The 12,697-nt window shown below is 38.1% G+C and overlaps 1 protein-coding gene across 2 annotated transcripts; it reads right to left on the bottom strand.

Annotated features, from left to right (window-relative positions):
• Nucleotides 1-2,517: 2,517 nt before the first annotated feature.
• fscn2a (fascin actin-bundling protein 2a, retinal) lies at nt 2,518-9,584 on the bottom strand. 2 transcript variants are annotated; one of them, XM_067478482.1, is made up of 5 exons: nt 8,527-9,584; nt 5,998-6,154; nt 5,781-5,902; nt 5,502-5,669; nt 2,518-5,380 (listed from the first exon to the last, which is right to left on the bottom strand). In XM_067478482.1, the coding sequence occupies exons 1-5, from the start codon at nt 9,347-9,349 to the stop codon at nt 5,175-5,177; spliced, it is 1,476 nt and encodes a 491-aa protein (XP_067334583.1). In that variant the 5' UTR covers nt 9,350-9,584; the 3' UTR covers nt 2,518-5,174. The 2 variants fall into 2 exon arrangements, with proteins under 2 accessions (XP_067334583.1, XP_067334581.1); XM_067478480.1 differs by having other exon boundaries at nt 5,502-5,902.
• Nucleotides 9,585-12,697: the final 3,113 nt, after the last annotated feature.

Genomic DNA, 12,697 nt, shown 5'->3' with positions numbered 1-12,697 from the left:
AGAGTTCAACTTTGTTTGCAGATTTTGGCACTCTCATTCTTGTAGCAGGCAATGATCAGCCAGTATGCTTCAACAAGAGAAGAGACTGAGTCCCATTTAAAAGGAAGTTAATCTGTTAAAACATCCCCAGTTCAGTGAATTGTGTGTAATGATTGGGGCTAGTGAGCAGGGTATTATTGAACTGTGATTCTGAAAGAAACGTTTCGCCAGTATAATTAAAGTATTAAACCAGAAGTGTCGCAGCAAAATGTGCTGAGCTTGAACAAAGTTTGTGTGTGCGATTTAATAAGATACAGCTGAAATGAAAAAGAACCTGAATGACTTCCTTTACCCACTGTGAAATCATGGTTTGTTTTCCTCTCAAGGACATTTTTTTTTGTGTTCTGCTAGTGACTGACTTGGGGTTGTTTAAAGGAGGTTGGCCGCATTGTGATGGATCACTAACAGGTGCTTGTCATGATTGCAGTGGGGTCTGGCATTAGCACAGCCGCTTAGCATTTACTATTACTCTAATAGAGCAGGAGCTGTAGGTACACACTGCCACCCAGTGAGGTGTATAAGAAAATCCTCTTAGTTATACAACACTGATCAGAATCGTCTCTGCCTTTTATGGATGAATGAGTGCAGAAGGTGGGAGTGTGTGTTCTGGGTGAAAAACATTGAAGTCTACCAGCTTCATAGCTGCTACGCATACATTTAGGTATTTTAGGCTAGTCCGGTCCAAGCCCAGTAGAAATTGGGGAGGGTTGCATCAGGAAGGGCTTCCGGTGTAAAAAACTGTGCCAAATCAACAGGCGGACAACGATCCTGTGGCGACCCTGAACTCACGGGATAAGCCGAAAGGACAAAAAAAAAATAAAAATAAATTGGCACCATTGTGTTTGAATTCTTCTGTTGACAAGGCAGAAGTAAATTAAAGTTTTTCTAACTAGTCATTTGGTCAATTCTCAAAATTAAAGGGACTTCAGGCTATTGGAAATGTCTCTTGGTGAAACCGCATTATTGTAGGATCCTGGAGTAAATGCACAGATTGAATATCGGTATCAGTTGTTAATGGCACTGGTTTCTCTAATATGGCTTGCATTTTTTTATATTTTATTTTTCGTGTCATATTATTAAATCCTAAATTATTTATTATACAAATGAATAAAAGGAATGATGGGGAAATTCTATTTAGCTATGTCCGTTCCAGGGTGCTAGTGTTGTGCATTCTGTCTTACAGCGCAAATGCCATCATAATTTGCAGGAAATTGCGAAAAGAAAATGTGAATTAAAATCTTTTTTCACCTGATACAGTGATGTGATTACTGGGAGCTTAGCTTATAAATAGTTAATGATGCACCAGTCGAGGGTACAATGAGATGGAAAACCATGAAAATAGTGGCATTTATGATTGTTTTATGTGTGGACTTGAGCAAAGCTGAACTCTTATCATTGCTCACTTCACAGATCTAATGTCATGTCTGCCTCATTTTCTCCCCATTGTCACTGCTGTGAAAGCTTAAAGGATAAATCATATGCTTCATGCTCTCACCGCAATTTAGGCAATCGCACTAAGACTGTTTTCTTTGCCCTTGTAATATGTCAATTCACTGATTACCTCAACTTAGCTTAGAGCACTTTTGCATTATTAGAATTTCTGATGTTTCTACTCACTTAGACATTGACAGTGACCTGTGGTTTCTCGATTGGAAAAACACATGCTGCCCCACCTCATTATATAGGTGGACAATTTCGACAAACACACAAAGAGATACATTTTAGAATTGATTACTAAATCGTACAGATTGTGATATTATTTCCTGTCATGTTTGTAAGTGACATGTATCCAGCTCAAATAAGAGCATGTAACTAATATGTTAACCATGTGTGGACGATAACAACAAAATCCTCTCACACTGCTTGAACACAATATGTTCCTTTCGGTTTGGTGTGAACAGAAGCTTCTTTATAAATATCCAGCAAATCTGAAACTTCCTTGTCTCTCTGTTTGCCTCTTTCTCTGCTCTTGGTCTTATGTTTTCATTTTTAACAGATTGTGAGATGCAGATACTTACTGATGTAGACAGACAATATTCACATGCGCACAGAGCTAAAAACAACCCACATGAATTCCGATCTGACTGAGATGGGAAATGTATCAGATGTTAGAGCACGTACTGTATGATATTGGTCCTAGACCTAATTTAAAAGAAATCTGATTTGATTTGTCCACACATACATGAAAAAAATAGATCAGTCACTTTAGGGGGAAAAAAAGATCAAATTTAGGCAACTTCCGCATCCATTATAAATGAATGTTGCCTTAGTCACAATAATATCACTTTATTTTAAACAAAGTAGTTTTATCTTGTGAAGCAGTTTAAGCTTCAGCAGGGTTCCAATAAACAGTTCTATGTAATAACTGTATGGTTGTTGGTTAAACAACAAATGTCACTCTTATTTTCATTGCATGGCAAACAATTCTAGTCCCAAAGCCACCAACATTTTTTTTCAAGTTTTTATTGTTTTGCATTGTCAAAATTTTGTCAGAAAACAAACGTAGTTAAACAAGAAACAACGCTATGTCTTAAATACATTCTAAAATATGGCTTGAGGCTCTCTACAGAGCTGATACAAAATTCCTAGCTGACCAAGCCTTTTAGACCTTGGTTTCTAAAATGTTTCTCTAACAATTTCAAATTGCACACATCACAAAATCGATGAGTTAGAGATTATACTTAAACTATTGCTGGTTTCATTGCTTCTTGGAAAACAACAGATGAAGAAATCTACAGAATATATGTGTACAGGTTCAGGTTGCTCTTTGTAGTGCACACTAACATCTGTTCCATAAAATCTGGGCAACTTGTGGCTGCAGCGAGTTGATTGGCGTCAGGAATATGTAATCAATTCAGTGAGTCATGTGAGAGACTGAGTTGAATAAAAGTATAAACGTGTTACCCATAAAACAGGCTCTGTTGGCTCAGGGCCAACTAGAGGCTACTGATCACATTTTAGAATGGGTAGGTTGGACCCCAGCAATTTATGAAATACAGCTGTCTGCTGTCTTATCCCGAGTTAGATGAGAAGATTCATATCAGTTTCAGTGAGCTGTGCACAAAGAGTGGAGACAGAGGGTATAGGCTGATAGCCCAGTTCTGTCCAAAGTGAAACATGTTTTCCAACACCTTTAAAACTGTCTCAAGGTGCAGTTTGCTGATATATTGCTGGGTTTGAAACACTGGGCATAGTGTGTACACACAGCACTCATTTCACAAATGAAATTCATTGCATCTTCTCATCTGAGTTTAGCTTCACATGTGAACAACAAGCACTATTTGTGTAAACACATTAGGTTTTGCATCACATTTTATAGGGTGTCAATGTTTTAGTGGTATTTTAAGTTATTTTACTTAATCAAAAAAATAAAATAAAAAAATAAAAACTGTTATCAAATTCCCTCATTTTCTAGTCTTTCCATCCAACTCTGAACATGATATAAAGGGATATATAGTGCAGTATGGTTTAAGGCCTCTAGGCAGAACACCAGAGAAGCGTTTTCTGAGTTCACACCTGGTAAATTGAAAACGATGTATTGTCCATAAAGTGTTTCCAGTGTGCTCCCCTTTGGTTTTGTGCTTGTTACCGATATGGATATATAACATTTCTATTAAGTTGTACATGATAGAAATTGTACATGTCAGTTGTACATGTCTGAATTCTGTATTGCTATGTGTTTCCAGCGATAATCACATAAGTCGTTTTTGTATGTACTGTACATCATTTTGCATTACAGATGTGCCTAATAGAGTACAGTGTATTTGCTCCCATCCACCAGTGGTGTATAGTAACTAAGGACATTTACTTAAGTACCATACTTAAGTATAATTCTGAAGCATTTCTATTTAACCTGAATATTTCCATTTTTTGGTACTTTATACTTTGACTACATTTCAGAAGCTAATATTGTACTTTTAATCCACTACATTTATTTCAGAACTATAAAGTTACTAATCACATTTCACACTCAGATTAATAATACAAACACAATATAAAAAGTTATTGACCCTCATTGTGAAATTTACAGCTTCTAAAAATCACGCAAAGAAATAAAAATTAGAGTCCTTATATTCAATGCTTGATTGTTAGAACATAAGTTTGTGAAAATCAGCTTTATTGTTTAAAGCTGCAACACATTAATGCATTAATAATTGTACTCCAGTAATATCATCTTCTTTGGTTTGAATTAATCATTTTGCAGAAGGAGTATTTTTACTTTTGTTACTGTATTAATTTTTCTTTGCCTTTTGTATTTTTAATTAACGTTTTGAATGCAGGACTTACTTTACTATTCCTACACTGTGGTTATGATACTTTTACTTAGGTAAATGATCTGAGTACTTCTTACACCACTGCCATCAAGTTTAGTTGCTACTGGTTTCAGTGGAAATTTTACCGTCTGTACCAGCCATTCTCTTTTCAGAAGACAGTCAGGTAAAATATTTTAACATTGACGACTTGTCGCCTGCACCAAAAAAAGTTAATGTTGTCTATATAAATGTGATTCCTCTTTTTTTTTCTTATCCCATCTACAGTGATCTGTCTTTGTTCATTTTGCATTAGGACTGACACGCCCTGTGCCAGATTTGTTTCAGTTTTGATAGACAGAAACACTTTTTGAAGTATTTCATATCTTTAGCCTGGGAAATTTAGCAGCAACCGGAGTAACAATTCCTATTGCTGACATTCATTAAGATACTTAATGAAGAGAGTAAGCAGGAATTTTTTATGGTCTGCAACAAACTGAGTTTGAATCTGTTCAGTAACTGAACAGTGTCGTTTTCGCTGTACCTGTATGGAACAAAGTGTGTCTGAAAGAAGTGGTACGGTCTTCTTATTCCATATCATAACATACAGCGTTTTCAGACAGGATGTTGCTTGATGCAGGCATTGTCGTTTGAAAGATAAAACATTTAGCATTTACAAGAAAACCAACGTATATATCATCTGATTAAAGTGTCCACTTCTTCCCAATTAAAAAAACAAAACAAAACAAACATTAGATTGGGCACTGGGCAGCTAGTAGAAAAACAGGCAGGAACATGTTCCCAGTCAGTTCACTTCATATGAGCTGATAGAAGCTGTTGCTACACTCACATCTTTAGGTCTCTCTAAGGACCCAGTTGATGGTATCAGTACTCCCAAAGAGAAGATGCATCGACGGATGTGCCGTCACCCATAAGTGTGCCTCCCTGGTCACCACGAAGGTACTTGCCATTGGAGCCCTTGATGGCAATGCGTCCATGTTCCAGGAACTCAAGGAAAAAGTCTTCTGGCTTTTCTCCATCAGAGCACACTAGACCATTGATAGAGATGTACCAAAACTTTCCAATTACACCTGCAGTAAAATGAGAGTGGATTACATATGAGACATTTGAGTACTGATATATGAGCACAGATTGATTGAAAATGTATATGCAGATTTCAAATGTGCATGATGCGCTCATTAAAACACTGACTTTTTATAATGTAGGCACCATCATTGAAGATCAATGAGAAAATGTCATAGACAGAACGGTTTGCATCCAGAGTGTTGGAGTTCTTGTGGTGACAGACAAAGCCATTCTCTCCACGAAGGATCAGCATAGGGCGGTTGATGAGTTTCATCAAAAATAATTCATCATCACCTGCCATGGGGGGATAAATGGAGTCAGATGTTTTGCATGGGTCAACAAAGGCGATACACACACACACACACACACACACACACAGAGCTTGGCTTTCATGGAAGCACTTACCCACTGTATCGCTGACCGCTGAGAGCTGCCCGTTCTTCTTTGTACACACATACTTTCCATTGCTTGCTTTGAGCGCCACCCTGTGTTCTCTCCATTCGATATCAAACATTGTGTTGACCTCTCTGGTTCAGAGGTGGAGGGGTTCAGGTTAGATTTATGTGAACACGCACAAGACAGCAAGACAGCAGTTATTTTTAAAACATTAGGTGTTACTTACACTTCTGTGGCAGTGGACTGGATCTCTCCATGAGTCACCAGAGTCCAGTAGGATCCACCATTCGTCCTGAACATAGACTTTTTGCTTTCCTTGTCAATCTCCATCTGAAAGGTCTCCATGTCTGTTTCCGCATCCTGATTTGCTGAAATACTCACCCCTGGTAATAAGAGAAGATAGCCTTTCTAATTGCACCGTTGTTCAGAGGAAATTAAAGGGCGACTTCACCGATTTTAAACTTGCTCTGGATGGCTTAAGCTTTGGGTGTAAATGTGCATCAATGCTTTTAAACCTACCTCTGACGTCACTATATTAAAATATTCCTCTACTACATCTCCTCCAGATAACATCACCCAGAGGAGTTTTTCATCATTCATCACGAGATCATATAATGTCATTGGGAGGAGCTCTGGAAAAGCAGATTGCCCATGATTACAAACTCCATAGTAAGAGCAATGAGATAACATAATCTGAACTGCAGGTTCCTTTCAAGTGATGTCATCTGGAGACATTTATCGGCTAGAAGTATAGAGATATTTAGATATAGGCAAGTTGATTTATGTACGTGTGCTACCCAAACTGGAACCAAAAGAAGCAAGTTCACAATCAGTGAAGGCATCCTTTAAGGATTAAAACGTTGCATCCTCTTAGATGCTTTTTACTCTCTCAGGCAATGCTCAGGAGATTTTGTGCAGAATAGTGATCGCACATTTAATTGCATCAATGGCTCTTCTTTTGTTGCACCACCTAATACAGTGTGCTACAGTGACTCATTAAATGCTTCTTTATCCTTATTTAGTCATGATTTTACATGTCTTACATGTCATGATTGGAATTTATTTACATCTTACATGTTTTTGGTAAAGGAAAAAAAAACAAATAAATATCTTTAAATCCGCTTTCTAGTTTGCTGCTCCCCCACCTCAGATTGTGAACCTTTTCTCTTTCATGTGATTAGCTTGTGGTCTCCTTGCATTCAAATGAAACTGTTCTAGCAAAGCTAAAAACAATTCGGAGTAACATCTAGAATTTGCTAAAAATTGGGCCATGTTCTCTTAACCTGACTGGGCAGAGAGTTCACTTGGAGTCAATTTGTCACTATAGTCTTAATCCATTCAGTATGTTTGGTAGAGTGAGGAAGGTGGTGTAGAATACACAGACGCACTTAGATGCATGTTGTAGTTCAACATAGATGCCACAGTAATATCCTTCAACCTTTCTCTTAAGCCTGTTACAACCCTAATCCTCGACAGTCACCCCTCCACCCTCCCTGTTCGTTTGCTTGCTGTCATTCCCTGAGTGGTGAAATGCAAATCTGCACCACAGGGCTCACTAAGCAGCTTTCAGTGCCTTGTTCCTTGAAAAAACATTGAACTGCCACAAGGCCAGACACTGCAGTTACAAATTAATTTTTTTGCACTATATTATGAAGATGGGTTGCCAGGTTGTTGAAATAAAGGGACATTTTCTATGCAGATTTCAATTGTGCATAAGGCTAATGATGAGTAATGTATAAATTATTTTATATATTCTACTTTTAGATGTGCACCATGAAGTTACTTTACAACTATAATTGTAAATATGCCCTTCAACATTTGTCAGAAGTGTTAGTTGTCTATATTAAAATTTAAAGCTTTGGTAAAAAAAAAATGCTATGGTAAAACACAATTCGCTCTCCAGTCCTCCGGCATTATTTAATTGCATTATTGTGTATGAAAGAAGATCACATCATAAAGGAAAGAAAAACCTTGTAACTAAAATGTCCATTAATGTGAGACTGTAGCTCCTTATTGGTGTTATTGTAGTAAAATAGTTTAAAGACCTTTACCTGATCGATGTTGGCAAAGAATGAGTACCTCCAAAGTCTTAAATGCATTGATGTTACTTGACAACCGTGGGGCATAGGAGTCATTTGCAGAGTGTGTAATCTTCAGTGGACACACAGTGGAAATGACAAAGCCCATTACCACAATTATCTTTACAGTATAGCTGTCAACCACTCTGAATCCAGACAAGATAAGCAGGCCTGCCTCTCATTAGCTGGTAATGTAAAATGTTACACATTCACATTCAACTAGAAAAATCCAGGTGATCTCAAGTCTGCATAGTTGCGTGTTATGCCTACAACTACCAGCCGTGGTATAGCTTCCCTGGAATGTACCATATTTCTATATGTCAAAGCCACATGTTCTTCTTAGGCTAAGGCTTAACTGACTTGACTAATCTCACTACTTACACTAATAAAGCAGCAAAATATGACAGTCTGTGTTGCTGCCCGGGTTCAGTTTACAAATAGCTTTGCAAATCTCTTAGATTAAACTCAGATTTGGAGAGAAAATTGTCTGCACTCTTTACTTCTTCTTCTAGCGTTATATTGCTTCATGTTGAATACTTTCTTACTTTTAAAATAAATGTTCTCTATGAAACTATAACATTTTTAAAATATTAAACAAATATTGTCAGTAGTTAATAAAAAATCCTGCACACAAGCAAAAAGGACAGTTTTCTCAAGATATATTCAGATTACTGTACCTTGCTTGACCGAGACAAATCTTTTATTGGCGGCTTGAAAAACTACTTGTGGATGACTCTCCTCCAGATCAAACAGCTCATCTTTTCCAGGCTTGGAGCATCGGCCAGAGCGCAGCGTTCCTGTGGGACCCACTGGGGTCAGATATTTCCCATCACTGTCCTTAAAGGTCAACTTGCCAGATTTCAGTTCCAGTGTGAAACAAGTAGTGTTAGTGTTCTCTTTCACCAGTTTGCCGTCATTGCTTAGGAAACGGTTGTCACAGGTCTTCAGGCTGTACTTGCCATCAAGGTATACCAGTGTGACCAGGGAATCCACTCCCCAGGGAATGTTGCTGTCTACTGAGATCTCTCCATCTGAAGCAGAGAGATGGGCATAGCGCTTACGTGCCACACTAAGCAGGCTGGCCTGAGGGTGTAAAGCCAAGTGGACAGCCCACAGCTCTTGTTCCCCAATAACCTGGGAAAAACAGGACAGGTAGTCAGCTGAACCTCCAAAGTAACGCATGTAAGTTTCTGATTGCAGTGCCCAGCGACCATCAGACTGGGCTACAATAAGGAAATGGCAGTCAGGGTCAGGCCTCTCTGCTCCACATGTGATCTTCCCATCTTTGTCAGAGGCCAGGTAGCGTCCCAGGTGGCTGCGGAGGAACACTACCTGGCCATCTTGCTCATCCTGCTCCAAGGTCCAGATCTGTTTCTTCTTCATGCTGGTGCCTGACGCATTCACCTTGAAGCCAAAGGCCTCAGCCGTCAGGTAGCGGTTTTCATAGTTGATGAGGCCAAACTGCAGCTTCAGGGCCCTGTTAATTCCGTTTGTTGGCATGCTTAGACAGGACACACGTTACGATTATGAGTAAATACCTTTAGGACAAACAAGGGAAAGGGTAAAGAGGGAAAGCAGACATGAGACAGAAAAGCAAAACTAAAGTGCTGGATTTTTCCCTTTTTCTGTCCCTCAAATAAATTGGCTCCTCTTGTCTCCCTTGATGAATTGTTAAGTATCCTTCCTTCCCTTGTCACTTTCTCTCTTTCCTCAAAGGGTTTGTACATGCACTTGCTCTCTGTTCCTTAGGATTAAAATCAGCAGGACACAGCACCTCAATCCAACAAGCCACTGACGTCACACACAAGTGCACCAACCACAAATGCCCTGTCCTCCCTCTGGTACACTTGTCTACCACACACTCAGCCTAATGCATTCTCTATCTCTTCTCTATCTACCGCCTCAACTCTACTCTTGTCTTTCTCCCTCAACCTTTTCTTCTTTCCCTGTAACTAACACTGATATACTCATTTCTCATCCTCATTTACCAACCTGACTCCCTATTTGATCTCACTTTCACATTTAGGTCCATGTTACTAGTAACCATACCATCCAGCCCCCGGATTATCCCGTCTTTGAACTGCTGGTAAGCGACAGCCTAATTGGAAAATGTCCATAGAGCAAAGGTGCTTTTCGTTGCTCCCTACTGTTTCTGTTTTTTCCTTGAGTATCTTTTCAAACAGACTTTGCCTCTGATTAACTGAGTTTTTTTTAAATGAGTAAGCATTCTGCTTGTAAGACTCAATGTAAAGATTACCCTACAATTTTCACAAAGAACTTTCACATTGCATTGGACCAGTGTTAATGTACACTACAGGCATGTGGTCTCAAAATTGCAACCGTTTATTTTATGAAAGTTGTTACCCCCAGTTGTCTTTAGACAGGTCCAGAGGAGCTACACAGTGACATAATGTTTGCTTAAAGTGTTTAGAGATATTTACATCTGTTAAGTCTGTGAGCTTGGCTCAGAAGAATTTGAATAGCACACATTTGAATGTCCAGGCATCGCCCATTTGCCTTTCACATTGCTTGATATTCAACTTATCCTTCCAGACGCTTCTCCTCTCCCCTTATTAGCTCAATAAAAATAGAGGAAGCAACTACATCCCCCATGACCTTTGCCACAGTGCATGCCACAGATCAACCTCTATAAGAGCATTAACTCTTTTACTAAGGTACCAGTGGATGTTGATGGTAATGCCAAGGAGAACATTGTAAATAGTAAATCTACAAAAGTGTGCGATCCAAACCATATTTAAAAATTCTTAGGCTATTATTTCTACATGTTGAATGGAGGTAACTCAGGTGTTTTGCAGTAGGCTTTATCCGAACAACTTGTCAGACTGTGCTTTGGAAAGCCACCTGCCCCCCATACCTATCTCATCAGACAGGATCAGGGAATCGGGACAGCATCCTATAATTTTAGTAACTTTCCAAAACCAACTGTTACAACATTTACACTCCAGAAACAATAAAAGGGAGCGTGAGAAATAGGTTAAAGTTCTGCCCAATTTTTTTGCCAATGCTCTATAAGTTTTTGAATGGCTGTCCATTTGAGATTAATTCATTTTTATTGTCACTCAAAAGCTGTTATTTTAAGAATTGTCAGCATTTGATGTAGCTGTCAAAAATTGTATTTCCTAAAATCAAGTGCAAATGAAAAGCAGCAAATGATACAAGAATAAAATTTAAATAGTCAATGTTATCAGCCTTAATAAAAAATTGGGTGGCTTGCACTTGCTTGTGTGATTATAAAGTCAAGCAAAACCCCCCACATCATCCAGGTATTCTGTATACTGTACATCACTTTAAATGTGCTTTCAGTGTGTGATCACTGGATGGCAGCAGTGCCTTGTACCAGCACACATTGCAGGCATATGACGCATTCTCATTAATAAACAGTAGGTGCAGATTAATTTTCAGTCATACTTTTTTTTTTTGGAGTTTCCGAAGTACATTGCTCAGCTCTATAGTTGTAGAGACCCTAAATTCCCACATCTATCCATTCATGCTATATGTACTGTCTATTGTTCATTCCTGTAGCAAGATGGTGAGAATTGAGAAATTAATAATAATGCCAGATACACTTACATGGTGGCCACAGGTCCTTTAAAAAGTCTTAAATTATTAAGTCTTAAAGTCAGATTGGATTTTTCAAGTAATCCAGACAGTAGTAGATTATGGTTATTATTTCTGGAACGTGCTGCAATGTTCTAGCAAATGAGAAAATACACATGTAATGACAAGTGATTTAAAAATAATGATTACTTCATGTGATTAAAGCTGGTGCCAGGAACTACCTCCAAAGCAAACTGTGCTGTATGTCAAAGGTGTTCCAAAATTATATCTCAAATGGGAATCATGGTGTTGGGATCAAACATACTATACAAGCAGTTATCATTTTACCTTCCAGTTTATTTTGAACGGACATCAATCTGTCTACTTAAAAAGAGAATCTTTTTACTTTTGAGGTGCATTTCCATCTCAAGTCTGGTCTTGAAAACACCCAGTTTTGTATGTATGTGTTTGTCTGTAAATGTACAGTATGTCACAGCAGCCATTGCTTATTTAATTATTTACACACTCTGTAATTGCAATTGTTTGCAGTTTTGAAAAGCATTTGATTTTTTTTTTAATGGAAACTGTGGCAAGAATGATATATTAGCCACTTTATTAGGTACACATTGCTAGTAACATGTTGGACCAACTTTTGACTTAAGAACTTCTTTAAAAAAGTGGGCGGTGAGTGTAAATACAGTATATGCATAATTATGACGGTAATTCTTTTGGCCGGTGCAATTGATTCTGCCCAGTAGATGGCAATATTGACTATAAATTGTGACTGGTTTGTGTGAGTTGCAGTGTTCACAGAGTCAGACGTTGAAATTAGTAATATGTCAAGAGATGTATAAGAAAGACGTTGCTTAGCTGGTTGAACAAAAAGGAAAAAACTGATTTAATTCATGATTGTGTGAAGAGCATCAAATCAATTTTCTAAGGCTATGTAAAAGAATTTTGGTTCATTAACTTATTTATCAGACTGGAGTCACCTGAATTTTGTGAATCAGTATGTTATTAAAATAGGGACAAATAATTGATAATATTTGTATATATTATAATATTATTAATTTTACAAATTACAGTTTGTATTGCATTTAGAGATAAAATAAACTGCTGATAAAGTGGTTTTGACATCTTTTATCAGCTGTTCACTCCTGGTAGTTATTGCAAACACAAAATTGAAAAGTACATGAAACCGTTAACAGTATGTGATCTCACTGATAGGCCAAGAATCTATGATGGTGGGTTCTTCAGTAGCAAACCACTCCTTTGCAGGTTGCCTGCAAC

This window comes from Channa argus, chromosome 15 (assembly GCF_033026475.1).
Source record: "Channa argus isolate prfri chromosome 15, Channa argus male v1.0, whole genome shotgun sequence".
NCBI classification, from domain to species: Eukaryota; Metazoa; Chordata; class Actinopteri; order Anabantiformes; family Channidae; genus Channa; species Channa argus.
The sequence above is the reverse complement of the archived record's forward strand: the minus strand, read 5'-3'. Positions and strand labels throughout refer to the sequence as shown.